The 27,720-nt window shown below is 41.7% G+C and overlaps 2 protein-coding genes across 4 annotated transcripts in view; one reads left to right on the top strand and one right to left on the bottom strand.

Annotated features, from left to right (window-relative positions):
• The window catches only part of SCG3 (secretogranin III), a 28,408-nt gene extending 15,589 nt beyond the window's left edge, over window positions 1–12,819 (top strand). For 2 of the 3 annotated variants that reach the window (XM_039557432.1, XM_039557430.1), the window contains 4 exons: window positions 2,550–2,633; window positions 3,226–3,354; window positions 5,324–5,404; window positions 9,528–12,819. In XM_039557432.1, the coding sequence (XP_039413366.1) occupies window positions 2,550–2,633; window positions 3,226–3,354; window positions 5,324–5,404; window positions 9,528–9,646 (413 nt within the window). In that variant the 3' untranslated portion in view covers window positions 9,647–12,819. The remainder of the gene's footprint in view (window positions 1–2,549; window positions 2,634–3,225; window positions 3,355–5,323; window positions 5,405–9,527) is intronic. The other variant, XM_039557431.1, reaches the window with a different exon arrangement.
• Window positions 12,820–15,478: 2,659 nt separating this feature from the next.
• Window positions 15,479–26,447, bottom strand: LYSMD2 (LysM domain containing 2). The gene is made up of 3 exons (XM_010391178.3): window positions 26,107–26,447; window positions 22,176–22,513; window positions 15,479–16,256 (listed from the first exon to the last, which is right to left on the bottom strand). The coding sequence occupies exons 1-3, from the start codon at window positions 26,302–26,304 to the stop codon at window positions 16,205–16,207; spliced, it is 588 nt and encodes a 195-aa protein (XP_010389480.2). The 5' UTR covers window positions 26,305–26,447; the 3' UTR covers window positions 15,479–16,204.
• Between the last annotated feature and the right edge of the window lie 1,273 nt (window positions 26,448–27,720).

The following is a 27,720-nucleotide window of genomic DNA, read 5'->3' as shown; positions in this document are numbered from 1 at the left end:
CTGGGATTATCTGGTAATATTCTCTCCAGGGTACAAGTGTAGGTGCATCAGACAAGCCCCACAAACGTGGACTCCGTCACTCAGGAAATACGGCTGATTATAAATGTTCAGATCCGTGTTGATGGGCTATCCAGCCGGCAAGGTAACTCCACCACTTCTCCCATCAAATGTAGTGCTTGTTAGAAGGCCTGTCTTGGGAGTTTGTCCATATCCTTACTGACAAAACAAAGCTTTGAAAGTGAACACAGCACTTACCATATTCAATCTGGCTGTAGTGGCAAAGCTCAGGGCATCAGTGGTCAGCATTGCCTTGTTACACTTCATGGGGCTGGAAGGCAATTCTGTACTCACAAAGGAGTGATAGTGCATGAAATTGTTACCCAAATCAAAGGACTCAGAGGAACTGTACAATTCCTGATGCTATTTATAGAAGTTAATAAATAATGGAAGAATATAAATCCTGTTGCCTTCAGTAGCACATGCTGTGTGTGGATATGTGTACAACTTTTAAACACTACAATCTATCAACAGAACAAAAACTTTTGGAAATATCAGTATGCAGACATTTAAATCTAAAGATGTCCTGGCAGGTTGTAAATCTATCTTGTGGTGGAGTCTTTTTGTTTCCTGCTAATAGAACCTTACTGCCTAGATGCAGACACTTTTAAGGAAGAACATGAAAGGCACTTATGAATCAATGCACTTACAAATGTGTGATATTTGAAATTTTTAAATACTTTTAATTTTAAAATACTATGTTGAGACTTAAAATTAAGCCTAATTTAATAGAATATGCTGGATTAAGCTCCAGAATCAGTGACATTTTTGCATTTGCATGAATTAGTGAAGGAGAATAATCTATTCACTTGAGTTTACAAAGGTTTTTTAAGTTTTTGATTGTGTAATCTTATCCTGAAAACTGTACCTCTTGCAACAGAGAAATCCTTATACTCCTCTTGAAATACTAGTATGGTACTGATTCAGGATAAAAACCAGAATGTTAAGATCAACTGAAAGACATGTTTACAGTCCTTTCAATAAGCTTTGGATCAAGTGATTAGTGATACCACCACTCTTAATTCTAGCTTGTTTTTTATTTCACCAGGATGTCTGATCCACTTGTAACACAGCCCAGACCTGTTTTGTTTAGGGCATATGGGGCAAGGTCAGAAATCACATTAAAGGGATATGTACCGAATGAAAATATTCACAAAAAAACCATGATGTGATGTAGAACTGAGAGGGTGCAGTCAGGCAGGGTGCCAAAAACTACTGCTTACATTTTAATTTTATGTAAATAACAAAATACAGAGGATGCAGGCAGACAGGATTATGTGATTTCTCATCAGATGGGAAGCATAATTGCTTCTGGTGATCTGCCACAAAGAGAAATATGCTTGCTAAAAAACTACCCCTTAGGTTGCAGTGCTCAGTATCTTTCTGATGGAAAAAAATTCTCCCAGCTGATAGATAGAATACTGGCCTTATGCAGAAAATACGAATTAAAATATTATTAGCCTTATTATATCTATTCTGCCACAGTTGCCACATCTCATGCTGAAAATTTCAGCTGTTAATAGAAAAGGAATTTTCACAAATTTTGAAACTTAAGTCTCTCAAAAATACCCACCAACAAGAGAATGTGTATGAAATTTTGAATCCATATTTAACTGACCCTTTAAAAAGCTGATAAAGGGAAGGAAAATTCTACACCATGTCCATAATATGACTGAGGAAATATGGCAGATTGTATGGGGATCCGTATTTTGAATATCTACCAAGTGTGGTATCAAAAGGACTTTCTTTCCCACATAAGCATACAATGTTTATATCTGAGACATCCATCTTTATGGAGAGGTGCTTTTACTTTCAAATTAGATGAATTCAGCCCTGAAATTTGCATAGAAATACATTTTCTGGTCTTCTAGAGCTATATACATGGCCACAGCTGTCTAGTTGGTTTTCAGGTAAATGCTTGACTTTAGTGACTTTAGAAAGTATTTGTTTTAATCTCTTCAATTTACATGTTTATTTCATCTAAATATAATTTAAAACCTTTTACTAGACTTCTTTTCTAATGAAACCATATGAAATCCAGACACATAGGCAGTTTGGGATAGTGTTTTCCCACCAGGATGAAGCACATATTTCATAGTCTTGTATTCTTTGTGAAGTTAATTAAAGCCTTTCATTGCTTTCATCAGAATAAATTGCTACAGATAGTTATCTGTATTTTGTGACTTACGTGACTGAAATATGGAGTATAGATGCACACTTTCACTGTCTTTATGCATGTTGGCTCTATTTGGTGCTCTTACTGTCATGACTCAGTTGTTAATTTTTTTAAATAAGATTGATCAATATTCCATAGAGTTGTTTGTTCTTTTATAATTGGCTCTGCATTAATTGTTCAGAGGCAAGGATGAAGGCTGTTCTTTTAGTTTTCTACTTACCAGTCAGACTGGTGTTGGGGACAATATAGTATAGATTCTGCATCTTATCCATTGAAGAATAACTGGGGTTTGGTTTTGTTTTGCCTTGATTTCTAGAAAACTTAGATACAATGATAGCTGAGCAGACAAAGAAGAAGCTTGAAAACCCTTCCACTAAAACCAGGACAAAACTAACAGCAGGTACTTATTCTCCAATTTTCTCTCCTGGAATAACACTTTTTTTTAACCTATTCAGTTAAAAGTTGCTTTAGCAAATTGCTGTAGCAGCCAGACTGCTTGTTAAAGCCACAGTCCCTCAAGGACCTGTAGCCACAGCTTGGTTATCTAAACACACAACAAGGGAGAAATTTTCACTTAATTGTCCAGTCTTTGAGAAGTCTTTTCCTTCACTGGAGTGCAGACATTACACATATACAAAAGCAAGCTGTATCAGTGCTTTTTAATACTTAAATAATAATGAAAACCCATTATTTGTCAACTTGGGATCTAGCGAATGCCAATTTCATATAACTTTTCTCTGCACAAAGAAATGTGCCTTTGCATTGCAGTCACCTGTATTCAGCTATTGTTTGTAGGAGCAGAAACAGGCATTCCTCTTTCCAGAGGTCTGGAGTAGAGGTGACCTTTAGAAACCTCTTTGAGACAGGCTCCAATGAGGCTCCTCCTCAACCATCATTCAAAATGCTTTACTTGCCAAAGATTGTATTGATGTGATTGAGAAATGTTCTTGGTACATTTGATACAAACTTGTTTGCTCTTGTTATTTCTTTAGACAAGAGTAGTGAAGAAGCAGACAGTACAAAGCAAGAAGCAGCTAAAATGGAAAAGGAATATGAAGTTTCGAAGGATTCTACAAAAGATGAAGGACAAAATGCAGCAGGAAACAGTGAAGAATCTGGAGGTACAGAATAGCCATTTCTTTTCCTACTATGTGTGCTCCAAGTGATTGGAGTCTTTTCCTCTCTTTGGTATTGATTTTCCATTGTGTTAGCATAAATATCTTCAGTCTATAGTCACTGGGAGTCAGCACACAACAGCTTGATTCAGAAGTGTACTTACCTACCAAGTTTTAAACATATGACACTATAGCCCTTGCTGAGCAGATATTCATAGAATTCATAGACCCCTTTAGAACAATATGAAATGCAGTTTGACACAGTGCAGAGAGATTTTGCTGCTTTGCATCTGTGGCTTTTCAGTGAAATCAGATGGCCAGAATATTCAACAATCAGAGCAGGCCCATCGAAAGCTGGTGCTGAAAGGCAGTGACACAATTTGCATTGCCTACTGCCAGAGGTTAAAGGTTATCAGTAATTAATCTGTTTTACATAACTTTGAAAACATTACAGTAAGTTAGTGTCTCCCTAAGGAAACGTAGCACAGTAGTACAGTTACTTTTGTCATGCCTCAGCATGACATATAATGCCATGTGCTAACTTAGACTGTGCTGGCTGAAATCACCTGGGTGCAAATCAGCTACTCTACCTCAAAACAAATCTGCAGGGGACACTGTGCCTTCGTATGGTGCTGAACTCTTGGAAGAGAATGCTTGTTGGTGCAGAAACCTTTCAGTGAGTTCTTACGGCTAAGGGTCCAGCATAAGTTTTGTGTTTTGTAATCAGATGGTTAAACGAAATTGCTTCTTTTGCACCAGTGCTGTCTGATGCTCAAAAGTTTTGGAATGCAATGTTTTCACTCAGCCTGCTGAGTAGTGAATTGCAGAAGTCAGGACTGCAGTAGATTGTAGTCTGTCCATCACCTGGTTCAGCCCTGTGGGTAGTGCAGCCACTCACAGATGGAAGGTGGCTTTTTTTCCAGCAGCGTAATTATTTGAACATGGAAGAGGGAGACAGCTCAAGTTGGCTGTCTGATTTCACAGTAAAGAAAAGTTATCTCAATACCCGTGGGAAGTGATAAATAACACATTTTGCTCGTCTCTTGAAGATTTGTCTTTTCAGTTTGCTTCAGGTTATTTTCCTTTATCTTCAGCCCAATAGCTTTTTAGAAATTTAAATTGGATCAGTATTTAGTTCTTTGTCTCATCATGCAATGCCCTTGCTCCTCCACAGACTAACTTATTATAAAGTTACTGCACTCCCAGCTCAAAAATGAGGGTAATATCTAATACTGTGTCTAATACTTACTAACAGGAGCAGACATGCATAGTTGGCAGTAGTAAGCTTCTACACACTAATCACACTAGGTTTTTATTCCTGACAAATGTAAGAACATTACATCAATAAAGCTCCAGCCAAGTTAAGAATTCAAAATCCATTAGCTGGAATATTTCCTTAGGGGCCTTATTAGGTAATCCTTGAACTAATTCTGTCCTGTGTGCTTTCTGGTCCAAAAATAGTCATCATTTTAAGATTTCAGTTGTAACAAGGACTTATCATGGTAATTTTAATACATCCTTTTTCTCAGTAAAATACTAACTATATTTCAAGTTGCCTTTCCAAAATACCACAATTTTAGGTTTGCTGTATGCTGCTAGTCCTACTATATGGAGGAGTTTTGACACTGAAAGCTCTCAGTCCTAATTAAGTCATTCCTTGCTCTCTCAACAGCTTCTTCTTTGCTGAACAATTGTGATGATCAAAAAGCTACAGGTTGTTTTTAATCCACATATGCAGTTTCTAAAGATCAAAAAAAGCCATGATCCTAAGTTTGTGTATGACTAATCTTGCACAGGCAACAGCTGCTAGCCATCTGTGGGAATTTTGCCTGACTAAGTTTGACAGGACTCAGGTTTTAAACAGAAACTAAGAATAGTTTTAATCTGCCTTCGCTGTGACCAACTTCACCCAGTTAAGCAAGCTGCATCAATCATTGATGTAAGTGCCTGATTTCTCTCTCATCCTTTCCTCCAGGGAAATCTGAGGCATACTTGGAAGCAATCAGGAAGAACATAGAATGGCTGAAAAAACACAATAAACAAGGTAACAAAGAAGGTATGAAGTAAAAGGCCTTGACATTGGGGTGGGCACCATATGCATTAAAAAGCAAGTAATTTATACTGTGTTGTATAACTTAATATTGTGTCATAACTTAAATAATAGTAATATGAAACTAACTGTGCTTGTCGATTACAGTGATCATTAGTGGTTTTAGAGTTAAATAATACAGGTCATGTAAAAGTTAAGCCAATGACCAGAAATAGTGAACAAAGGTAGATTAATGTAAACTGGGTCGAATGGCCACTGGCCACAAAACCCACAGAGACTGACCAGTGGGGAGTTAGTCATGGGCTGTCCACACAGTCATGGTGGTCTGCCTGTCACTAGGTAGCTGTGTCAGCTTTGCCTAGTGCTTCATTTCTCAGCTCATCATGTTGTTTAATTATGACTTTGTATGTGAGATGGATGCATTTGAAATGTCTGGGTGTGTCTAGAGAAGCTCGGTGCATCTGGCCAGCGTGCCTGCCCCAATAGCAACGAGTCTTGTCTCATAACCAGGAATAGTTGAGATACAAACTCATGTCAGTAGCACTGGAATTGGATTGGATTGGATTGGATTGGATTGGATTGCAGCCCAAATCAACTCGAATGACTTGTAGCTCTCACATGCAAAGCTGTGTAGAAGGGAGCAGTGACTGAAGCAGCTGCACAGGGTTTGCTCACCAGCTGTCCCACCATTTGCCTCTTCCTTGGAGGCAGGGCTGTGTGAGAGCTGGCGGCAGCAGGATTTCTCGTTTATTTTCCAAAGATCTTTATTTATTCATACTGTTTTTTCCCTCAAGTTCTTACATAAAACCAGCTTACTATCCCTATTCTCTGCCATGGCTGTGTGTTCTGCCACCACCCTCTCTGGAAGTGAAGGTTCCTAGCCAGGGGATCCACCCCTGGGCTATGACTGGCGCCTGGCGAGAAGAATCCTTCTTGCACCAGCCAAGCAGAGGCTGATGTGAGATGAGATTAGCCCTGGGTAGTCAATCCATCCTCTCTGTCAGCTGAAGTGTGTATGAATTACATTTCAGAGATGAGCGCATGCCCACAGCCCAACACATTCATTTTCCTGTACAGAAACTGTAATAGGAAAGACTATAAAAAAAATTCCCATCTCTCAAATCGTTTGCACACAATGGCAGCCATGGCAGTTAGCAGCAGGCGTGCATATTTGCTCGAGAGTTTTCCTGCCAATTCTAATTAATGGTTCTGTTTAGCAATGTACTCATTATAGTAATTAGATCTCCATCATGTGTGATTATATCTCTGTATCACGCATACTGCCTGGGCAGCCCCTCGCTCCTCTTTGTAGTAATCTTTCTTCTGCACTGCTGCAGTCTGAAAATGGCTGGGACTGCAGATCAATAGCATTTTATCTGCCTGTGAATGCATTAAGATACACATTTCTGTGGAGATGGATTTTCATTTGTACTAAAATATCTTTATTGTCCTCTGGCAATGGAAACAGGCCTTAAAGTGAGTGTAAGTTATGACAAAATTAGAATAGTATTCTTACTGTTCTGATACATCATCTTTATTGTGCCTTTTCATACTCTTTTATTTTTGTAAAATGCTAATTCAGTTCCCCTGGGATGATGTTAAAAGAAGTACAGTCAGGGTAAGCTTATCTAACCGTGAATGCATTGCAGTGTTTCTTCAGTGCAAGATTAGGTGGTGCTGGTGTGCTCATCAATCATTTCTCCACTTCCAGCTGGCACCTGGGAGCTGGCAGAAAAGCCATTCTCAAAGTAATTCATGTATTAAAATAGCCAGACTTTCCCAGCCCTACTCATGGATTGGTTTACTCACCAAATATCCTTGAAGAGGTTTAGATTTTCTTCAGGCAAATGTTTGTGGGTCCTCAACTTTGTATGAATTTCAGTAGATATTATTATTCATTCAATGACTAATAACCCTGGAAATGTTGATTTGCATTTCTGCAGTTTAAAAGTATCACTTGCCTATTAAGGAGGCTGGTAAGCTTGAGTGGCTGGGATGATTTAAAGATAAAAGCCTGGATTTTGGGCTGACTGCCTTTTGTGCCCTAAGTTTGTTTTGCCTATTTACAATCTACAGGCTCTGTGGGCCTGTCCTTGGTATCTCCCAGACCTGGCTTGAGGTTTGGAACCACTGCAGAACTGAGCATTTAACTGATACATGCAGAGAGCACGTGTGTGGATTGTTCAGCAAATACTTAGGTAGTTCAGACCTTTGTAACACTAACAGCAGCCATTTAGAAATGAAAGTCAATTCTGTCATTAATTTCAATGGCAAATGGCTTGATCTGAATATGCAAATAAGAGCTCACTTCATTTACTAGAGCTCTTTCACAGCTCCATGTAATGCTGCAGCTGTTGCAGTGAATATAAACCCAAAGCTGATTTTCCTAATTGCAATAGATTAGAAATAAGTATTAGAAATTGGCAGTTATCAATTTCTAGAAGAAAAATCAATTTAAATTGCTGTGAGATACACAAATTAGCCCGAATTGGATAATATCATAATGGTTGAAATCCCATACAGAATGTTTAGTAATTAAACCTTCATATCTCCACATAATAATCTCAGAGTTAGAAACAGTATTCTAGAAGTAAAATAAGAACAGAGATTTTAATGTGAAAAGTGGATATGAAATTAATTTAGTATTTGTTCTTCATTCATTTCCATTCTTTGGTATCTTTCCCTGGACACCCCCATTCTGTCAACATGAATGAAATCTCACATCCCAATTACGAAATTGCTCAGCACTATTTGTCCCTATTACTCACACAGGATGGAGAGACAAGCAGGTTACATTCTATTAAGTAATGACAGTAACAGACCAGACAAGAAATCCTGGCCTCAGTACAGCAAATGGCAAAACTCCTGCTAACTCAGATATGGAGAGGACACCTCTGCAGGAGTGGGGAGTGTTGAATATCAGTTTTCTGTATTACTCATTTGAAATTGCCTTATACTCTTATAAAAATGATTGCAAACATGAATTTGCTTCTTAATATCTTTCTATTTCTCTCCCGTTTTGGTTAATTTTTGAACCCTAAAAAACCACAAATTCATTATTGTCTATTTTGTTAAGAATGCACAGTTTGAAAGAAGGTTCTTCCATGCATTGCTGTGTGATGTTATACACTGGACATTGCAAAATCAGTTTTAATGTATTCTGAAGGCTCTGTCTGTGGAATAAGTAATTCATACTGAAAAATTCAGAATGTATTCATTCTTGTGAAAGATACTGATCACTTAACTTCGTATGAACCCTTAAAATATTGATATTCTTCTTCTGATTCTAACAAATTAAGCTTTACATTATGCAGCAAATTATGTAACTGAAACTTTATTGTGCTTATGTGTGAATATACTGAACCTGTTGCCAGAGTTACACAATAGGTTACCTTTTTATGTTATTTGAAAAATTGCTTTGCAGCAGAATTCTTGTCATGTAAAATAGTGATGTTTTTGAGCATAGGAAAAGTCTATTTAATGCATATGGTGTGAATCAGGCTGCATAGGTGCACTCCTCTACTGGAAAAGGAGGAAGGAGCTTTCAGATCTTTCAGATCTGTTGCAGGTTGACAGAGGAAGATTGTCAAAAACTGCCACTAACACAGAGTGCTCACTGCAGTATTTTTCAAACAGAATATTATGTTCTGTATCAAGGTAAATAATTGTATTATTTTGATCTATTTTCAGGGAGGGGCATTCATGAATTTTCACTACAGTGTTTGTAGTAGGTGGGAGTTTTACTGGAATTTCAATAGGAAATAGTACATTTAACACTTTCTTTTGATTCCATGACAGTTGTGAAAATAATAGGGCACAACAGCTTTTGCTGTGCAGACTAGAACACAAATCTCTGGACCAGAAAATATTCTTGCCTTGGCATTTGACAGCAATCAATCAAGAGCAAGAGATGATTATTCCTCTTGGATAATAAAAGCACCGTGATGTGTAAAAAGACTTTGTGCAGCTGTTTTGGGGTTTTTAATGTTTTCACAAGTTGCACTTAGAGAGAATTCTCTTCATGTTTGGTAAAGTGCTTTGGCTGGATAAACTTTACAATGACACTGGTTCTTAGGTGAAGCAGTATAATGGCAATGACTCATTGTGCAAATGAATTCTTGTTTTTCAGACTATGATCTTTCAAAGCTGAGAGATTTCATTGACCAGCAGGCTGATGCTTACGTGGACAAGGGCATCCTGGACAAGGAAGAGGCTGATGTAATTAAACGCATCTATGGCAGCCTGTAAAAAGTTAGTGACTGCCAAACATGTAGAAAGCTAGTCTAGTTTCCCCTGCTCCTGGCTCAGTGACTTATGATCTGTTAATTTGAGGATATCGTTAGAAATGCTCTGTTTACATGGTACTGACAGCTCCAGACAGAAATGAAGAGCTGTAGTGCTCCATTCACTTTCTGCATACTGTAATTTCCTATATTCACAAATCAACCCTAAACACCAAATTCTGACACTGAATTTCTATTTGATAAGGTAAATATTTCTGTAATGCTCTCTTTGATTTATTGTTTGTGCTTGGTTTACTTTTGTAGCTAAACCAATCATTTCTGATGGAAAATTCTTTTAATGCTACATTTTTTTGCTCTCACTCAACAAGCTTTCTATAGATGCAACTATGTAAAGGGCATTATTAGAAAATAGTTCATAGTTCTCTAAATAAACTATTTGAAAATAATTTACCTATTAAGGTTTTCATTAATCTTAATATTATTTTATATTCATTAACTTTGGGTTTAAATACTAATACTTTTTTTTTGATCCTTTTTTATTTCTCTGTGTAGTTGTCTGTAACTTGGACTGTAGTGTCCTTAGCTAACTGATAAATCTTTGACATTACAATTGCCTTTCATAGTACAGAGCTGTATTCTCTTCTTCAGCATGTGTGAACATTCTCTTTGGTGCACCATTTGATGGTTGTGCATGCATAATTAGTTGAATTCCTGATGTGAATATCCTGATAGCAAGTGTAAATAGCCATTGGTTTCTCTAAAGAAAAAAAAAAGAAAGCAATTCAAGTCGTTTTGTATGGAAAGGGAAGCTTGCAGCTAGAGACATTTTTAGGAACATGAGCCCTGCTTTTCACAAAGACTTAAAGAATGTGTTGTATCTTAGTATCTCTGAATATCAAGGCTGTGGTCTGATTACTGACCTCTGTTCTGTGCTGAGCAGTATTATCTTGGAGAACTACTTTTTTTTGGCCTACATATGCCAGCATTAGCCAAGAATTTGGCATTTCCCAAAGAATGGAAAAGGAAAACAAAAATGTCATCCTCATTCTTCTTCCTCAACTAACAGAGTTTTGGAAGAATGTTCATGGGGTCTTCTATCTTTAAGTGAATGGATAATTTTATGTATGAAGAACTCATGAAGTAAGATCAAAGGTAAAGAAACCTTTACAAAGGTAAATTTCAAAGAGTCCCAGAAGATACAAGGCCTTAGACCTATCACCTGCAGCAGTCAGTTGTGTAGAGGAACTCCAGAAAGCCCTGTACTCTTTACTTACAGATTCTTCATTCATAATTGAGGTTATCCCTTCTCTGATTTAAAAAAAAACCCCTCATGATATCTCTAAGATTGATACAGTTAAAAAGTGTTACCTGATGCAGAGGTTGGAATTTGCCTGCCAGGAATGGAGATACTGACTTACAGCACTGCCTGCACAGCACAGAGTTCTCTAAGTGTTAAATCACTCCGTGGGTCATTTCCTTCCTCACAGCTGGAGATTTGAGCAATGTTTCTCAGCCAACTGAAGTAAACTCTGGAATCCCTGCAAAGTGTAAATTGTCAACTGAGCATTATTGATAATCAGTCTTAAGTGAATGTGATAGCACTGAGGTGTAACAACACAACTCCTTGCAAACTGATGAAACATAAGCCAGTGAATGTTTTCTTGCCTCCACAAAATACATCACAGCCTGCTCATACACATCCTGATGTGAATCATTGAATTGCAGTATCAGTCACTAATGGTGATTTTTTTTTTCAGGTAAAAACTGTATCCAAAAATGTAATCAATCTAAGCTTCCTCTTTGAAACATAGTCCCTTAGAAACTCTACAGAAAAAAAAAATTAGGAAAAATGAATCCGTGTTATTTTAAATCAGTGTATTTGTTCTCATCTAAACCCTCTCATTTGTTTATTATTATTTGCTGATGCTCCCAAAGATCTGAATTTCTTTATATCCCTATAGATCTCAGTTGCATTCTGCAACAGCTTGTGACTTCCTTTCTTATGTGACCATCACACAGGAAAAGGAAACTCCCAAGTTTGGATTTATGACAGAAATCAGGAGGATGGTAACTATAACCATGGACCTTTACAGCTGGGGAAGTGGTAGTGACCTAGGGTCTGCACTTGAAAAAACAAAAAAGGACAAATTTTCCTTCCCCAATGGTTTAAGAAAGACCCCAAATTTTCTTCTCCTGTCAAAATGATGAGTTGTATAATAATAATTCCAGTTTTCATTGGAAGTTAGTTTCTTGCTTTGGCCTCTCATGAGTCTGGTACTTAAGGGAAGATGTCATCAACTAGTGACCTGTGATTATGAACAGTACATGTCCACAAAAAGGCTGGTGGGATATTTGTTAACCTCTCAGTTTTGCAAATTTTATAGCTTGAACAGAGTATCAGTAACATAATTTAGGGGGGAAAAAAAAGTCCCAACAAGGGGTATGACGGGATTGTATTTCAGAGTATGCACATTCTTGGACCCATTCTGTGCTTACCCTGCTGCTGTGCATCCCTGGGGATACCCATGGAGATAATCAGAGCAGCCTGATGAGTAGCTGAGAACAGAGCAAGCCTCTGACAGATAGACCAGAAATCACAGCTACGGTTCCTCAAACTGAATTCACTTTCCATCCTGCCCAAGCCCACTAAACTTGTTATTTGAATGATTCAAAGACTGGTTCCATTGCTGGAACATGGAATGAACATCTCTCAGTACATCACACCTTTCAGAACCAGCCAGCAGAGCACAGCCAGCCTGATGAATCACCCTGCATTCCTGAAGGGCTGTGACTTACTCGAAATAAAATCAAACTGAGTGACACAAGTTTCAACCTGTGCTACAGATCACTCCTTATTTTGCAGGGAACACTTGGAGCACATTAGGACTGGACATGCACTGCTGTGTGTTTAGCCATAACTAATAAATCATAATCTCAGTGCTTGCCTTCTTCCTGGCGAGAAAGGTATTTTCAACAACTGCACATCTCTGTTTCAAAACTGACAAAAATAGGTTTCTGTGTTGTTTCTATCTCTGCTGGATCCTTTGGAAATCCTTCACTCCTAAATTATCACTGAAAATGTAACAAGTACAATATATATGGTATTCACCTTTTGAGCTTTTCTAATAGACTATTGTTTCTGATACTGTACTTTATTAAACACTTTACTACAAGCTATATTAGTGTGCTGCTTTTGGCTGGGGTAGAGTTTGTTTTCTCCACAGTAGCCAGTATAGGTCTATGTTTTGGATCTGTGCTGGAAACACAAACGTGTTGATAACACAGAGACGTTTTAGTTTCTGGTGAGCAGAGCTTGCACAGAGCCAGCGCCTTTCCTGCTCCTCACCCCACCCCTGCGGAGGCTGGGGGTGCACAAGAAGCTGGGAGAGGACACAGGCAGGCCAGCTGATCCCAACCGAGCCAAGGGATGTCCCAGACCTTGGGGTGCCATGCTCGGTGTATAAAGCTGGGGAAGAAGGAGGAAGGGGGCGGGATGTTCAGAGGGACCATGTTTGTTTTCCCAAATAACCATTACTTATGATGGAGCCCTGCTGTCTTGGAGATGGCTGAGCACCTGCCTGCCCGTGGGAAGCGGTGAATGAATTCCTTGCTTTCGTTTCCTTTGCTTGCATGCTGAGCTTTTGCATTACCTATTAAACTGGCTTTATCTCAACCTGTGAGGCTTCTGGCTTTTAGCCTTGATGCTCTGCCCCATCCCTCTGTGGGAAGAGTGAGTGGCTGTGGGGCTGAGTTGGCAGCTGGGGTTAAACCACAAGAAGCAGTACAAGGCTGCTGTTGTGTGTCGAAGAGAATGCATCTTTTCTCTCCACTGCCCAGCTTTTTGAGGCTATCCTGCTCCACGGAGCAGCAGCAGCTCACCACGATGCAGGAAGGGGTGGTGTGCCACAGGGATGCCCTTCTGAGAATGGTAAATGCAGCTACAGCACCTGGTGGCTGACTTAGCTGGATTCACAGGGCTTTAGTAGCCTCCAGCCACATTGCAACTGAGTCCCAAAGGTAAACTTTTTATCAGGTATGTCCCACGTACTTCATTTAAAAAGATCCTTGCACAAGACTGCCCAGGTTTTGACTTTTCAAGCTTTGACTGAAGAAATATATTAAAACAAAACTTCAAACATGCAGGTTCCTCACTACAAAATAGCTGCAAAACATGGAATTTTATCTGCTTCGCTTCAGCCCGACATGGCCCTATTCCAGCCCTAAACCACACCTTGCAGAATTGGTAAAAATACATAAACAAAGAATGAAACGACAAGTGTATGAAGAATAAAAGCAGAGTGGGAAGCAAAATATACATGGTAATGAATAAAAATACCACGAAGAGTGTCTGTGTGGCAGGAGAGGAGTAGGGACCTGCTCTGGAACAGCGGTGTGAGGCAGGGCTCTGGCAGGTGGCCTTTGTGCTGGGCAGTGGCAGCCCTGTGGGAGGACGCTTGTGTGGCACAGGTGGCTTGGGTGTCTCTGTGGGTTGTACACTCAGTGCCACGTTGTGTGCAGCTGTGGAGGGGTTTCCAGCGAGGGGAGCTCCCGGGGGTTATCAGGGGCCGGTATCTGCGTTGTTACCGGGTGTTACCCGCACTGTGCCCGCTGCTGCTGCCTCAGGGGACGGGTGGGCAGCCATGGGCTCTGGTGTGTTCAGGCTGCCAGAGCTGCTTCCTCCCCTGTGCTTCTGCATGGCTTTCTGTCAAGGAAAACAGGTGCAAATGCTGCTTGTCCTGCAGGTCCTGCAGCCCACAGGCACAGCCCTGCTCTCGGGAAGGCCTGAGTGAAAGGTGGCCAGCCCAGTCGAGGCAGAGCTGCAGTGCTCCTGTGCCACGGGTGCTTCTGACCTGCTCAGCAAAGCACCTTGGGCCTGGGTGTGCTGGAGCAACGGGGGTATCACAACAGCATGCCTTTGGTAGAAAAGGATTACATTTTTCTGTGGAATAATAAAATATAACTGGGCTTGAAGCTAGGGTTGCCTTTGGAAAAGTAGTTTGTTCTGGCTTTGTAATGTCCTACTGAAATTAAATGACAACAAGAGAAGTAATAATCGTGTAAGGAATAGATACACTCCCAATTTAAGAAGGAGACAAGACCTAAAACTAATTCACTAGTCCCTTCACGAGAATCAGTGCTTCCTGTTCTTCACTCTAAGCTTTTTCTGTTCTTGTTAATTTGTGTGCCACTGCAGACCTTCTCTTTAGGACAAGCTAGAGTTGATTTCAATGAGCCTGCTGGCTCTGAGTTCCTGCTAGCTCTAGGGAAATTGCAATTCCTGCTGAGCTGTGAAATTTTACTTCTGGTTTGAGTAAATTAATGAAACTTTCCATACTTTCCATACTGTTTCCCTCTTAACATACTGCAGAAAGGTTTTGCTTCGAGGGAGTGATACTGATGAGCTAAAAGATAGGAAACTGTATCTGCTGCAGTGGGGATCCGGCAAATCTTTAATGATGAGAGTTTTGTGAAGTTTATGGAATACCTGAGGAAAAAAATATAGGATATTTACCAAGAAGTTGCGAACACACTAACTTCAGGGCAAACAGTGACTGCAGGCTCCCTGAGCTTCAGACGGGGTCCACTTGCAGACCTGAATGCTGGCACCTCTTCTCAGAACAGGGAAGGCTTGCAGGTCTGGCTCTTACTCATCTTAACAGACTGCACAACCAGGGCAGATAGCTCTTACAGGTCTCACTTAGGAGGGTGACTTATATGGTAAGGGTAAAGACATCATTTACCCTGAAATTAGCATCTAACAGCTCATGAAACTAGACAAACCGTTCTTCCCAAAAAACAGGCTAGAACCAAGCTGACCTCATTATGAACAGACACATCAGTATTTTTTGTATTTTATTAAATTAAAACCACACAAAATATAACTGCACACAAGAACACACATCTGATATTCCAATGTTGTACCTCACAAAAAACCTCTCTTGCTGTAACTCATCCCTTTTATTAGTAGAAATCCAATATGCAAACAGTTCTTTAACCATAAAGACTGTAACTAATCAAAACAAGCTGCATTCCCCTTTCTAGGAATACATCATACCACGCACAGACACACACAAGGTTCACAGGCAAGTTCTGCAGCCCTGAAGTAGACAAAACTTTCACAGCAAACTTGCCTCTGTTTGCAGAATAAGTAAATTTCTATTACTTTCACCGTTTGTCATTTACAAGCAAACTTATTTAATATTTTTAAATACTTAAAACAAATTTCACTTTAACAAGTATTTACAAAATCTTTACTAAAGATCAACATCCTGCATAAAGGTGACCTCAGGGATATATAGTTGCTACCATGCTACAGTTTGCACAGAAGGGGTAAAAAGGCCATTGCTAGTTTTGGAAGGCTTAAACCTTTTATTGATATAGCATAAGGACATCAACCTATGGAAGGCAGAAGAGGTCATAATTTCAGTGCAATTACCCATTCATGACTTCTTTTAAGTACATCAAGAGGATGAGTCCAAAAGACTTGGGTTTTGAATTATTGACTGTTTAGTTCTGTAAGAACTGATTTCATGGAAAGTTTCCAGGCCATCACATCCATCTTCTACTGGTGATAGGAAGAAGTTGCATAGGGACCTTCCTCATCCTCCTCATCTCTAAAAAGAAAATAATCATGATCATCAGGTCAGGAACACACCATGTCTCAGCAGTAAAACTGCAATGAAAATGCAAGTGACCAGTTTTCCTAATGGATCAAACTAGGCAATGCCAGCCTTGCCTAACAGGAATACTTGGAGTATAATACTGTAATTACACATCTCTGGAGTTCCTGAGATGTTGAGAACCTCTGAAATGTTGAAAATGCTGAAAGCAAGTAAAGCTGTGTAGGTTCAACAACATCAGAATGTTTTTAAAGAACTATTTTTGATAAAATCAAAGAAAAACTTAAAGGATGGGCATACCGCAGTTCCTGTACTGTTGCTTTTAATTTCTGCTTTCAAAAAGTAAAGCTGAGTTAGAGGTTTGTTTCAGCATTTTGAATGGCAGGGGGGACAGGCAGACCAAATGAAGCAAGAGCAAGAGCAGTCCATCACAGCTGTTGGTGGATCTGGGTCTTGATGCTGCAAGGATACTCCTGATGTGTACTTCCCTTGCACCAATCACCATTGAGGCTGATCACTTGGATTTTCTTAGGAAAAAGCAATTGCTCCCAAGTGCTGCTGTTAATGCAGTAACTGGATAAAGCAAAGTGATGTTGCTTTTAAAACATCCTCAGGAAAATCAGTCTGCCTGCTGGCAATACTGCCTTTCAAAAACACAGGGGTTATGTAAACCTATTGCAGTGCAGTATCCAGTACTAAATCAAGGATTCCAAGTTCCCCCAAGGTCATTGCTTTGTACTACTGTAGCTTCAAAGTTTTCTTCTTGAGAGTCCAGCCTTAAAGATGCTGCCAAGTTCAGTGTTTTGGTAAGAACAGAAGGACTTTACAGTTACTACACTGTGAAAGGATTACTTTAAATACTGTATGTACCTTCATACAAAGGTACAGTTATTCAAAGAGTCTAATAATGGTATAAGGTAAAAATTAAATATTTCAGTATCAAAACCATGAAGACTTTTCCCTAATAAACATGATTATCTATCTATCTATCTATCTAAGTATCTATCTATCTATCTATCTTCCCCCAAAGCAGAATTGAAGAACCCTACAAACAAACCAAACAGTGGAGTAACTTGCACTTGTCTTCCCAGCAAAATTATCATCTTAAGACAAAGGTATAATATTTCTTTTGCCTTGAAATAATCTTGCCAAAAAAAGAAACCTCAAAAAATCAAGTTTACTTTGTTTTGGTTAGGTTTTTTTTAATTTCCCCTTCTAGGAGAATAAAATGTGGCAGAGATACAGCAAGGAGACCTTCCTTCTCATCAAAGGCTCTAGAATCAGACTTTCAGTCATTCTTCCTGAAAGCCATAATACAGGAATAACATCCATCCTGACATGGCAACAGCCAAACACTGGACTGAAATGAGTTGGTTATGGGTGAATATAGACAACTGAAGAGCTGAAATAATGATGTTATACTGGCAGGTCTTCAGACATGCAAGGAACAAAGCCATTGTCTGGGCTGCTTGTCCCCAGCTCCCCTGTGCAGGGTGCACTCGGATGCGGGTGGCAGCACAGGGCAGGAGGCCAGCACTGGGGTTATGGGCAGCCTTGAGGGGCTTCTCCACAGGGCAGCGACCTAAGAACCATAAAGCAGCTTGTTTTGCTGGAACTGAAGCAAGGCAGTGACAGGTGTCATGTGCAAAGTACATTCCTGACCAAGGCCTGGAACTGCTCAGCAAGAACAGCTTCTGCTCCTCTGTCCCAGGCTGCAGTGCCACCCTCTGTGACGTCTGCAACACTGCCCCAAACCAGGGTAACAACCAGGAAATAATACTAATGTAGATCTTAGAACCACACATAGCAAGTACAAGTCTGTTCTGATGGCTTAAAAACAAGCTGAGCTTTGTATGAAATAAAATGATACAGTAGCAGCCCTAGTCCATGGCCAACAAGCACCAGCATGGCAGTGTGTGTATGTTTAATGACCAAACAATTCACTTCACTTTTAAGATGCTTAAAATAGCAAAGTGGTAAGGCATTGCAACATTCTCCCTCAGGGGATGGAAAAGGAACAGCACAGCATTACAACACTCTGTAGTGCTGTCTCTTCCCATTTGCTGTCCCACTCTGCCCAGTGGCTTACAGGAACAGAAAGAAGTCTCCTGCAAGCTATGGTGTGCACCAGGCCACAAACAACCACTTCTCTAAGAGCAAGGACACCTGACTGTGAGCAAGTACACTCAAATGCTTGGGTGCTTCTAGAATCCACAATCAAACAAGGCAGCAATCTGAGCTGTTAGTTTTGGGATGTCTGAAAGGATTCTCCACAGACAGCCTCCTTTATTGAGGCATCTCTTTTCTCAGCTGATAGCCAATAGGACAAAAAATTACTGGGCAAATTACCTAATTAGTTTTCAGTTCTGAAGGCTTCAAGACCATACTCTTTCCTAGGTTCAGATGAAGGCAAGCGAGCAGATGACAATATGAGGTTCTGTTCCTGTGCTGACACCAGTCACACTGGCTTGTATCACCATCAGTGACTGAAAGGCTCTATTCGGTTACAAGGTTTTCAAAACTAGGTGCTAAAAGGCAAATGCAGAAAGATGTGACCTGTTCCAGAAGCACAGTATATGGCCTAGGTATATCTTAAGGGCTCTATAAAGAGCTTGCATTAGACATCTCGTGTTCAACTATCTGATACAAGAAGCATCACTAAAGTTATTTTCAGTTTCGGCATAACACCATTTTGGGCCAGGTGAAGCACTACTATATCTTCTCAAATTATCACAATTGCTTTTATTCCATGTGTGGATAAAACTAATACTGAGTATTATTCCCTAATATGCAAACACATGGGTTAATAACATATGCTACAGACAACTATATTAATCTTTTTGCATTTCTTTTGGCCTACTATAAAAACATTGCTCAAAACAAAAAGGTCTTACTGCCTTGAGCTGCATCTTGGGTGAACATGCATGATTAATGACTCATTAAGGCATGATTTCTTGCTCAATGAAACTCTAGTAAAAGTATCATTACATGTAGATCTAGCTATGTGCTTATATAAACTGTAATAGTGAAAGGCAGCTGGCACAGAGTGGATCACATTCTATAACCTTTAATGCTCATCTGCTTGCACAGCTAGTATAGTTTAATATTTAGTCTAAATATGCAACTATGTGGTCTCCAATTTTTCTAGCTAAACTTTATTCCTTTAAGAGCACTTAAGGGAGTGACTCCAAGAGTTCTGATTAAACAATATAATTCACTCTAAGCTGCCTTTGTGGCACAGGGCATTTTCTGACTATGAAACTGCCATGTGTGGTTTAATCCAGATCAGGGCAGCATGTGTGCACATGCATCCTTGGCAACTTAAAGGAGGCTATAAAGAGCAATTTACTAGATGTGGTTCTCACCATCTGTCAAATCAGGCTCATGCTATGGTGAGAAGTTATGGCTCTTTAAGTTCATGAACTGATAGCCTGCTTCTGCTTGCAGTTTTGTGAGTTCCAAGGTCCCTTTTGGTGTAGTGGATTAACTCCAGGTGCTCCTTTGTTACTCTCAAGCAGGCACGGAAGTACTCGGCAGCGTTGGCACATCACATTCTAAACAGCCTTTGACAAGGCAACCTGAACGCAGGCCAGAGCAGCTGGAAACAGCACTCTCATTTCATAAATGGTTTTCACTCTAAGAATAGAAAACGTGCATATTCATGAGGCTGGTTTATTATCATGGCTGTCCAATTTCCAAAGGCTTCCTGCTTCAAGCAAGGGACATGAAAGGTCAGGGTGGGAAGGAGAACAGGTGCCTTCTGGGGAGCTGCTGGAGCACAGTAAGGAATGTTGCCACCTTCCAGTCTGGACCCAGATACAGCATTGATGGTACACAGCTGGAAAGTATCTCTGAGGGTTTTGGCAATGGTCTCTCTCTACTCCTGTTTTCTGCAGAGTAAACATTGACTTTGGTTCTTTGCCCCTTCCTGCCAGACTGTAAAGGGGTCTGTCCTTTCCAACTGTGTTGGAGGGGACAAGGCAAGGATGGCTTTTGTGAGCCATGGCTGAAAGCCAAGGGCAGTGATGCAGAAGGGAACGTTATGAAGGCCATCAGATGCACAGGAAGCTATTTCTCTTCAAAAGCTTTAGGTAACTCCTGCTCAGCAGACTGACTGCAGCTCTGTACTTCATGCTTCCAGTAGCATCCTGACCAATAAAGCTCTGTTGTATTCATAATTAACAGAATTACCTGCTAAATCTGAACAGGAGCTGGGAAAGTAACTCATCCTCTTGTGTACATTATTTCTGGGGAGGAAACTCGGTACCAAGTCCTCGTTTCCCAATTTGTAACTGAAGCAGTATAGGAAATTGGTATTAGTGGCAGCAGTGTACTATTTGTGCAGTGTCACTTCTGCTGTATTGGCTCTGCTCAAGGTGCAGCAAGGTCTAAGTGAACTTCCTTCTGTAAATTAGCACGTTATTTTGTTGAAGGGGTGTTAAAATAATTGCCTTCCTCTGGCAGGGACTGTGGTTTCCTGTTACGCAGTGTAACTGCTGGGTCAACATCTACTCTAATCTGTGTTAGGTACATACATCTAACGATCTGAAAGTCAGCAGCAGCACATTTTGATAGATGCCCTACATTGCCTCAAATACAACAGTGGAAGTGGATGAGTGGATGAGCTTGCACAGAGAAGGTTCTGAGTTCCAACAGCCATTTTTCCTTTCATGCAATCAATGCAAAAGAAAGTAACTGACAAGTGTGTTAACAAGATGTGAAAGCATTTAAGCCTTCCCTGAGACTCTAAACCAGCGTCCTGGCAATGGAGAGTTGTTTGTGGAGATATTTCTCCAAAGGAGGCTTGTCCAACTGCTAAACGCAATATACTGCTGTCCTTCAAACTTTTGTCTGCTGAACAAAGTTTTAGTTGCTGAAATAATCCCTTAATTTAAACAAATTATGGGACTCTCGACTCAATAAATTTGGTCCTGAAAGGTTACTTTCTGCTTAGCATGAAAAGTATGTTGCTTGCCCTCAAAATCAGAGTATGTGAAGTGAACCAAGACGGTGGACTAAGTTTTGCATTGAACAAATTTGCGAAAGCAAAGCATCTATCTGCAGGTGTAACTTCTCTCCAGCTCTCTGGTGAGAGAAGCAGTACCAGTCCCCTGCAGTCATACCTTTCACTGTTGTGAGAAAGGCCACCTCAGCATCCCCCACTGAGGTATTTCTGCAGGGAATAAACAGGCAGAGCCAGCCCAAGAGACTGACTGTGAACAAGCTGAGGAAGCTTGTCCCAAGGACATGGAAAACAAACACTACTGAAGTCCACTCTTAGAGCTTTGAGTCTTTCTGTGCTCTCCATGGGATACCTACGTATGTGAGGGGATGACTACTGTGGCACAGAGGTCAGAAAGTACTGCTTTTTCTTTAAGTAAATATGTGGGAGTTCCTGGCTTTGGAAATACTGAAGAAAAGATGAAGTCTGCATAGGTGGATCCACAAAGGGGGGAACTGCATAGGGAAAGGAGATAGGAAAGCTTAACTGAAACTGCATCACGGAGAAAATTTACACAATGGGGCAATTTGGCACAGAAGAAAAATAGAATAATGCCTTGCTGTACACAATCAGCTTCCTCATAGGCCTTGGCTTAGCACTCTAGCAAAAACTATGCTTTTGCTTAAATACTTGCCTACTTACACAGCAAGACATCTCGGAGAATCCTGGCTGCCTGGCTCTTTTGAAATAGTATTCATATTCTCTAAACACAATATTGTGAGGCAGCCTTTCTAACTGCCATAGCAAGGCACCTGCTAATGCTGTGCTCTGAATGTATCTGGTGCATGAGAATAGCAAGCACACAAATTAAAGCTACAGATGCTGTCTGAGACCCCACAAAGAGGGGTCAGCTTAGACTAAAACAGCTTCAGGCTGAGATTAAGATGCTTAACACCAAAAGCGGCATTTACCTGACATTGTCATCTTTTAGTTTTCTGGCTGCTTGTTTGGATAACTTAATCTGCAAGTCCAGTCTCTGTAGGAAATCTTTGGCAGATAATTCTTCTGGTGCAGTGGGCTGATTGTCAGGCTCTTGAGGACTGGGGGAAGAACTACTTTCTTCCTGAACTGCCACTAGTCCTTCATCACAAGAAGGGGAGCTGTCAACAGTTTCGTTCTCAGGAGACTCCAGTGAATTAAGTCCATTGAACAGCAATGGTTTCTCTGATATAACAGGAATATTCAGGGTTTTCCGCAGAAATATACAGTCATTAGTGAACAGTTTATTTGCCCTCTTTATTTGTTCCATCTGAAAAAGATAGGAAAATACAAGTTATTATGTTTTGGTGAAGTATAAAGCACTAGATTTCTGAAGTAGTACACAACCTTTAGTTAAAATAAATTTATACTTTCTTTGCAGCAGCAATTATTTCAGAAAAGAATTTGTTTGCATTCAAAGTGATTTCAGAGTGCATGTTCTGTTTTAGCCTTGCTAACATCCCAGGTTTTATGTACACTTGACTCCACAATACTGCTTTCTCCAGTGTTGCACTACCTAAAGATGCTTTCCTTGAGCAGTCTTCCAGTCTCTGTGCAGGCTCACAGGAAGAGCCTGCCAAAGAACAAATCTTCAATCACAAAAGTACTGTTGGTTTGGATTCATATCAGAATAAGGCTCAGAACTGCTAGCAGCTCCTATAGGTGAACTCTGGTAAAAATCATGCAGAATCCAAACAAGGGGGATAAAGTTACCTTGAGGATTCAACCTGTTGATGCAGATGGCTAAGGTGGTGAAATGCTCAGATTTAATAATCCCATTTAAAAACTGAATAGCTAATATCCAGTGGCACAAGTAAGAGAAGATCACTACTCTTCCAGCTCCTAAGGGCTGGAAACCATTTGCAGTAAGGCTCAAAGAGGATAAGGGTGCAAGTTCTCTCCCAAGCTGAGCACCATCTGAAGGGCAGAAAGGAAGCTCTACCTGACTTAGTCATGAGACTTCTAATGGCCCTAGTGTAAATGTTGATTGTTAAAATCTCTAGAAGTTGTCTGTCTTGATGGGTATAATAAAATGTTTAGAATACTAGCTGGAGCTTTTCTGTAAAAATACAATACAGAAGCTGAAAACTGAGATCCTACTGCAGAAGAGTTGGAAGGTGATGCTTCAATAGCTGATAAATAATGCACTGCACTGCTATTCTCTCTCCTATTTCACTGTAACTCTACCTCTGGTTATTTCTTCCTAAAATACCAGCTCACAGCATTTGGAAGTCTGTATCTCTGCACTGAGCAATAATGAAAAGGAAAGTACTTGGTTCTAAAAAGAACATCTCTCAGCCCTGAGCAGGTTACTTCGTGTGTGCAATGTAACTCCTACAACTCAGTGTGACTCTGTACATTCAGAGGTGTATGGAGAGCAGGATTTAACACAAGTTTTCTTTTTTTAGTGTTGGGAAGACTGAAGTAATGCCCGTTAGCTACAGATCTATCATAGAGGAAGAGCAAAAGCTCCAGCACACACTTAAGATTTTAACTGAAGCTGCACTAACACATAAACTGGTGCTGAACTAATTAATCAAAACTACTTCTACCTACAATGAAATATAGTCTTCATCCTTCTCCCCTCAAAAGGGATACAGCACTTGCACTGAACCATAAATTGGCTGAACCATAAATGTGAATTCCCAGTGCTAATTTACTCAAAAGGAAGATACAACAAATGCAAGTTGTAAAGATTAATAGAGTATCCGGGGGAGGAAGTGAAGGGCAGAGGTTGAGGCCAAACAAAGCACACTGATCCCTCCCCCCAGCACAGTATTTTTATCTATCTTGAACTGTCTATGCCAAGTCATGCAAAGGCAGGCACTGGACAGGATGTCTCTGGCTACAAAGTAATTCCCAGTGAGGAAAACCACAGGGGAAACTTCTAAAACCAGTAATACTGGAGGCAATGGCAGCCAAAGATAATTCTGATGTTTCCATTACAACTCTCACTTCCAGCCAAGAATACTGGGTGCAGGAAGCAAACAGAAGCACTCGTTAGAGGAAGTCAGTCCTTGTCATTGTGTGAACACACAAGAGTCTTCACTTTGCTAAAAGCAAACGTGTTTGCACACAATCCTACCCTGGGCTGAAACCCATTAAAAGAAACACAATGGCTGATTCCGCTGGACTTGTCATTGCTCTTAGGAGCATTTCATGTCAGTTTAACCTCTCTCAGCTGAAGTCTCTAATGATGCAGCTCTGGCTTCTTAAGCAGAACACTTATTAAATCAAATAACCAATAAGATGTTGGGGAAAAACCTCAATGTATATATTTTACATCATTAGCACAGCAAATGCTTATTAAACTCATATTCTAAACAAGGTTTATGGTTCATAACTTAGAGCTGTTCGTACAGGTTTGATTCACAGCTTCACTTGAGATGAAAGAGAGTTGTAAATTGCTTAGAAATGCCTTTTTTTTCTAGAAAACTACTATTTTAGTGATCTCTTTGTATTTTTCACTAATTGCAGTGAGCAAACACACTTCTGAAGAAGAGTAAAACAGCTAAAACATTTAGGCCAGAGACTTTGTCCATTATGGAAAGTGCAGCAAAAAACAAACAAAAAAAAATCTAACATCCAATGAGCTGCTTTGCCCTCTTAGTGAGCAAAAGTCTACTTTAATGTGAACCAGTGTCATTAACCCTGCTGCCAACAAGAATTGGTCAAAAGTGGTGTAATCTTTCAGAAGAGAAGAGAAACAGACTTTCAACCCTTTTCACAATAAAAGCAGAATGCTGTTGAAGGTGATGGAAGGCTTTATTAGATCTTGCAGACCAAGAGAAGCAAAAGAAAACACTCCAGTCAGAACCTAATAGTTTGGGACTACACTGTAGCTCTTCTAGAAAGAGCCCAACTGGAAAGTGCTGTTTGCAGCTGATGTCAAAGTGCCACCGACCCTACCAGTGCCACGCTCATCAGCTGCTTGGCCCCAAGCAATTTTGTGTGTTGGGACTGCTGAAGCTGCATATTGGAATACGGGCCCCAAATAAGTGGGAATGAGGCAGGGTAGCCGAGTTCTGCTCTGCCTGGAATGGCAGTAGAAGGGCCTGCTGGTAGACTTTATTGGACTCTGCATGTCCTAAGCTGGCATAAACTTTCGGCATTTTTCACAGAAATAAACTTTCTTTTTCCACAGAAAGTGACCAGAAAAGCAGCCACACTTTCCAATCAGCGGTGTGTGTGCCTCGCCTCTGGGCAGCAGGCAGATGACAACGGAAGAATGTTTAGCCCTGAAGCTACAGGGAGAAATTCCTTCTTCTTGCAACGGCCTGTGTGTCAAGCTCAAAATAACGCTTTTTTTACAGGGTAAGTTTAATCCCACCGGTTTTCTTTTTTAACCTGAAGCGCGTGTCGCGGTGAGCAGCTGTGTGGGTTTCCCGGGCGGGAGCAGCCGTGTGTCCTCCCGCCAGGCCCCAGCTCGCCGGCGGTCAGCGCCCGCTCAGCCCCTGCGTGCTGACCCCTCCGCCAGGCCCTAAGTTCTGCTGTCAGCATTTTAAATACTGAAACTAAAACTAGCGCCGTACCCACACCGTTTTCTGCCCGCTGTGTTTAGGAAATGCTCTATGGGACAACTTGTTGCTGTCATCTCTCGGCTCTGGGCCCAACAACGGCCCCGCTGTCCGGGGAGCCGGGCCATGTAGGCGCTGACTGCCCACGGAAGCTGTGGCTCCCCCATCCCTGGAGGTGTCCAAGGCCAGGCTGGATGGAGCTCTGAGCACCCTTGGTCTAGTGCAAGGCGTCCCTGCCCACGGCAGGGGGTTTGGAACGGGATGATGATCTTTAAGGTCTCTTCCAACCCAGGCCATTCTCCGGCTCTAAGCGCCGCTCCCGGCCCCGCCGGCGGTGCTCCCTTACCGTGACGCCGTACTTGAGGGCGATGCCCTGCAGCGTGTCCCCGGCGCTCAGCCGGTGCTCCACGTAGCGCTCGGCCAGCGGCGCGGCCACGCTCGCCGTGCTGCCGTACGAGCGGGCCTTGGTGCGGGCGAGCCGCTGCGACAGCTCGGCCTCCGACTCGGGCCCGCCCGGCGGCTCCTGGCGCAGCGCCTCGGCCATGCTCCCGCCGCGCTCAGCGCCCGCGGCCCCGCGCCGCCGCCCCGGGCCCCGCTCCGGGCATCGCCCCGGCCCCGGCGCGCCGGACACGGGCCCGGCCCCGGCGGAAGCCCCGGCTCGCCCTGGCAGCCCCGCCCGCCCGGAGAGGCCGCATGCGCGGGGAGCGCCCGCCCCGGCGGCGCCCGGCCGGGCCTGGGACGGGGCTGTGCGGTGGGACGGGGCCGGGACGGGGCTGTGCGGGGCTGTGCGGTGGGACGGGGCTGTGCGGTGCCCCGCGCCGGCCGCAGCGCTCCCCGGAACGCAGGGCTGCCCGGTAACCGCTGCTGAGGGAGCCGGCACAGAGCAGCGCCCCGGCCTCTGGGGCTCCAGCCCGTTTGCCGGCTGGAGGCTCGGGAGTGCGGCCCATCGAAGAGAGTGTAAAAAAGGGTGACTTCGGGCGTAAGTGCACAAATGTGGAAGTGTCATTATGCCAGATTTATTGAAACAGTAACACGTTGGGAGATTCATTCGAGGAAAATAACTTGTGTCTTAGAATCACAGAATCCCTAGACTGGTTTGGGTTGGAGAGGACCTCGAAGATCGTCTAGTTCCAGCCTCTGCCGTGGGCAGGGACACTTTCCACTAGACCACGTTGATCAAAGCCCCGTCCAACCTGGCCTTGAACACCTCCAGGAACTGAGCACCCAGAACTTACCTGCGAATCTGTTCCAATGCCTCACTACCCTTACAGTAAAAAAAATCTCTAATATCGAATCTAAACCTACTGTCTTAGAGCTTGAACCCATTCCCCAACCCATTCCCCATTGTCCTGTCACTACATGCTCTTGCAGGTAGTCTTGCCCCATCTTCCCTGTAAGTTCCCTTCAGGTACTCGAATACCATGTTATATTAAAATTAATTGTAGTGACAGCATTCTAAGTGAGTACTTCTCACCAAGAAATCTGTCTATGGGCTTGGAAAACTGATCCATTATTGCTGAACTGGAGCTTTCTAACAAAAACTGTACGTCACGTATAGATGGTGCACATGCATGCATCCTGTACAGACACAATACGTACCAAAATACCAAGAAGTGTCCAGAGCAGCCTGCCTTAGGTGCCTGTGCTGGAGCAGGGCTGTTGGAAAAGATGCCCCTCAAAGGTCACTTCCAACCTCAGCTGGCTGGGCTTCTAGGAAGTGTGTGTGTGTAACACCCATGTGGTGCATTTATTTTTTCTGGGAGGTCCTAGAGAGATAGATCTGTATCTTAAACCAAAGCAAAAAAAGCATGCACGTCATAACCTCAACATTCTTCAGCCCAGTATGTATTCACACAAGTATTTGCAAAAATACATAATACCTACCTGTAGTTTTCAGATTGTGTTCAGTGGTGATCATGGAGTCTCTTTAAGGAGTACAGTACAAAAATCAAGGTAGATC

Source organism: Corvus cornix, chromosome 10, assembly GCF_000738735.6.
Source record: "Corvus cornix cornix isolate S_Up_H32 chromosome 10, ASM73873v5, whole genome shotgun sequence".
NCBI lineage: Eukaryota > Metazoa > Chordata > Aves > Passeriformes > Corvidae > Corvus > Corvus cornix.
This window is presented reverse-complemented; position numbering and strand designations above follow the sequence as displayed.

What these genes read in the sequence shown, in the direction of transcription:
- LYSMD2 (XM_010391178.3), bottom strand. Translation starts at nt 26,304, where the DNA reads ATGGCCGAGGCGCTGCGCCAGGAGCCGCCGGGCGGGCCCGAGTCGGAG. An exon ending in CCCTCAAGTACGGCGTCACG is followed by an intron (nt 22,514 to 26,106) that starts GTAAGGGAGCAC and finishes TATCTTTTTCAG; the next exon opens with ATGGAACAAATAAAGAGGGC. An exon ending in CTAAAAGATGACAATGTCAG is followed by an intron (nt 16,257 to 22,175) that starts GTAAATGCCGCT and finishes TTTTCTTTTTAG; the next exon opens with AGATGAGGAGGATGAGGAAG.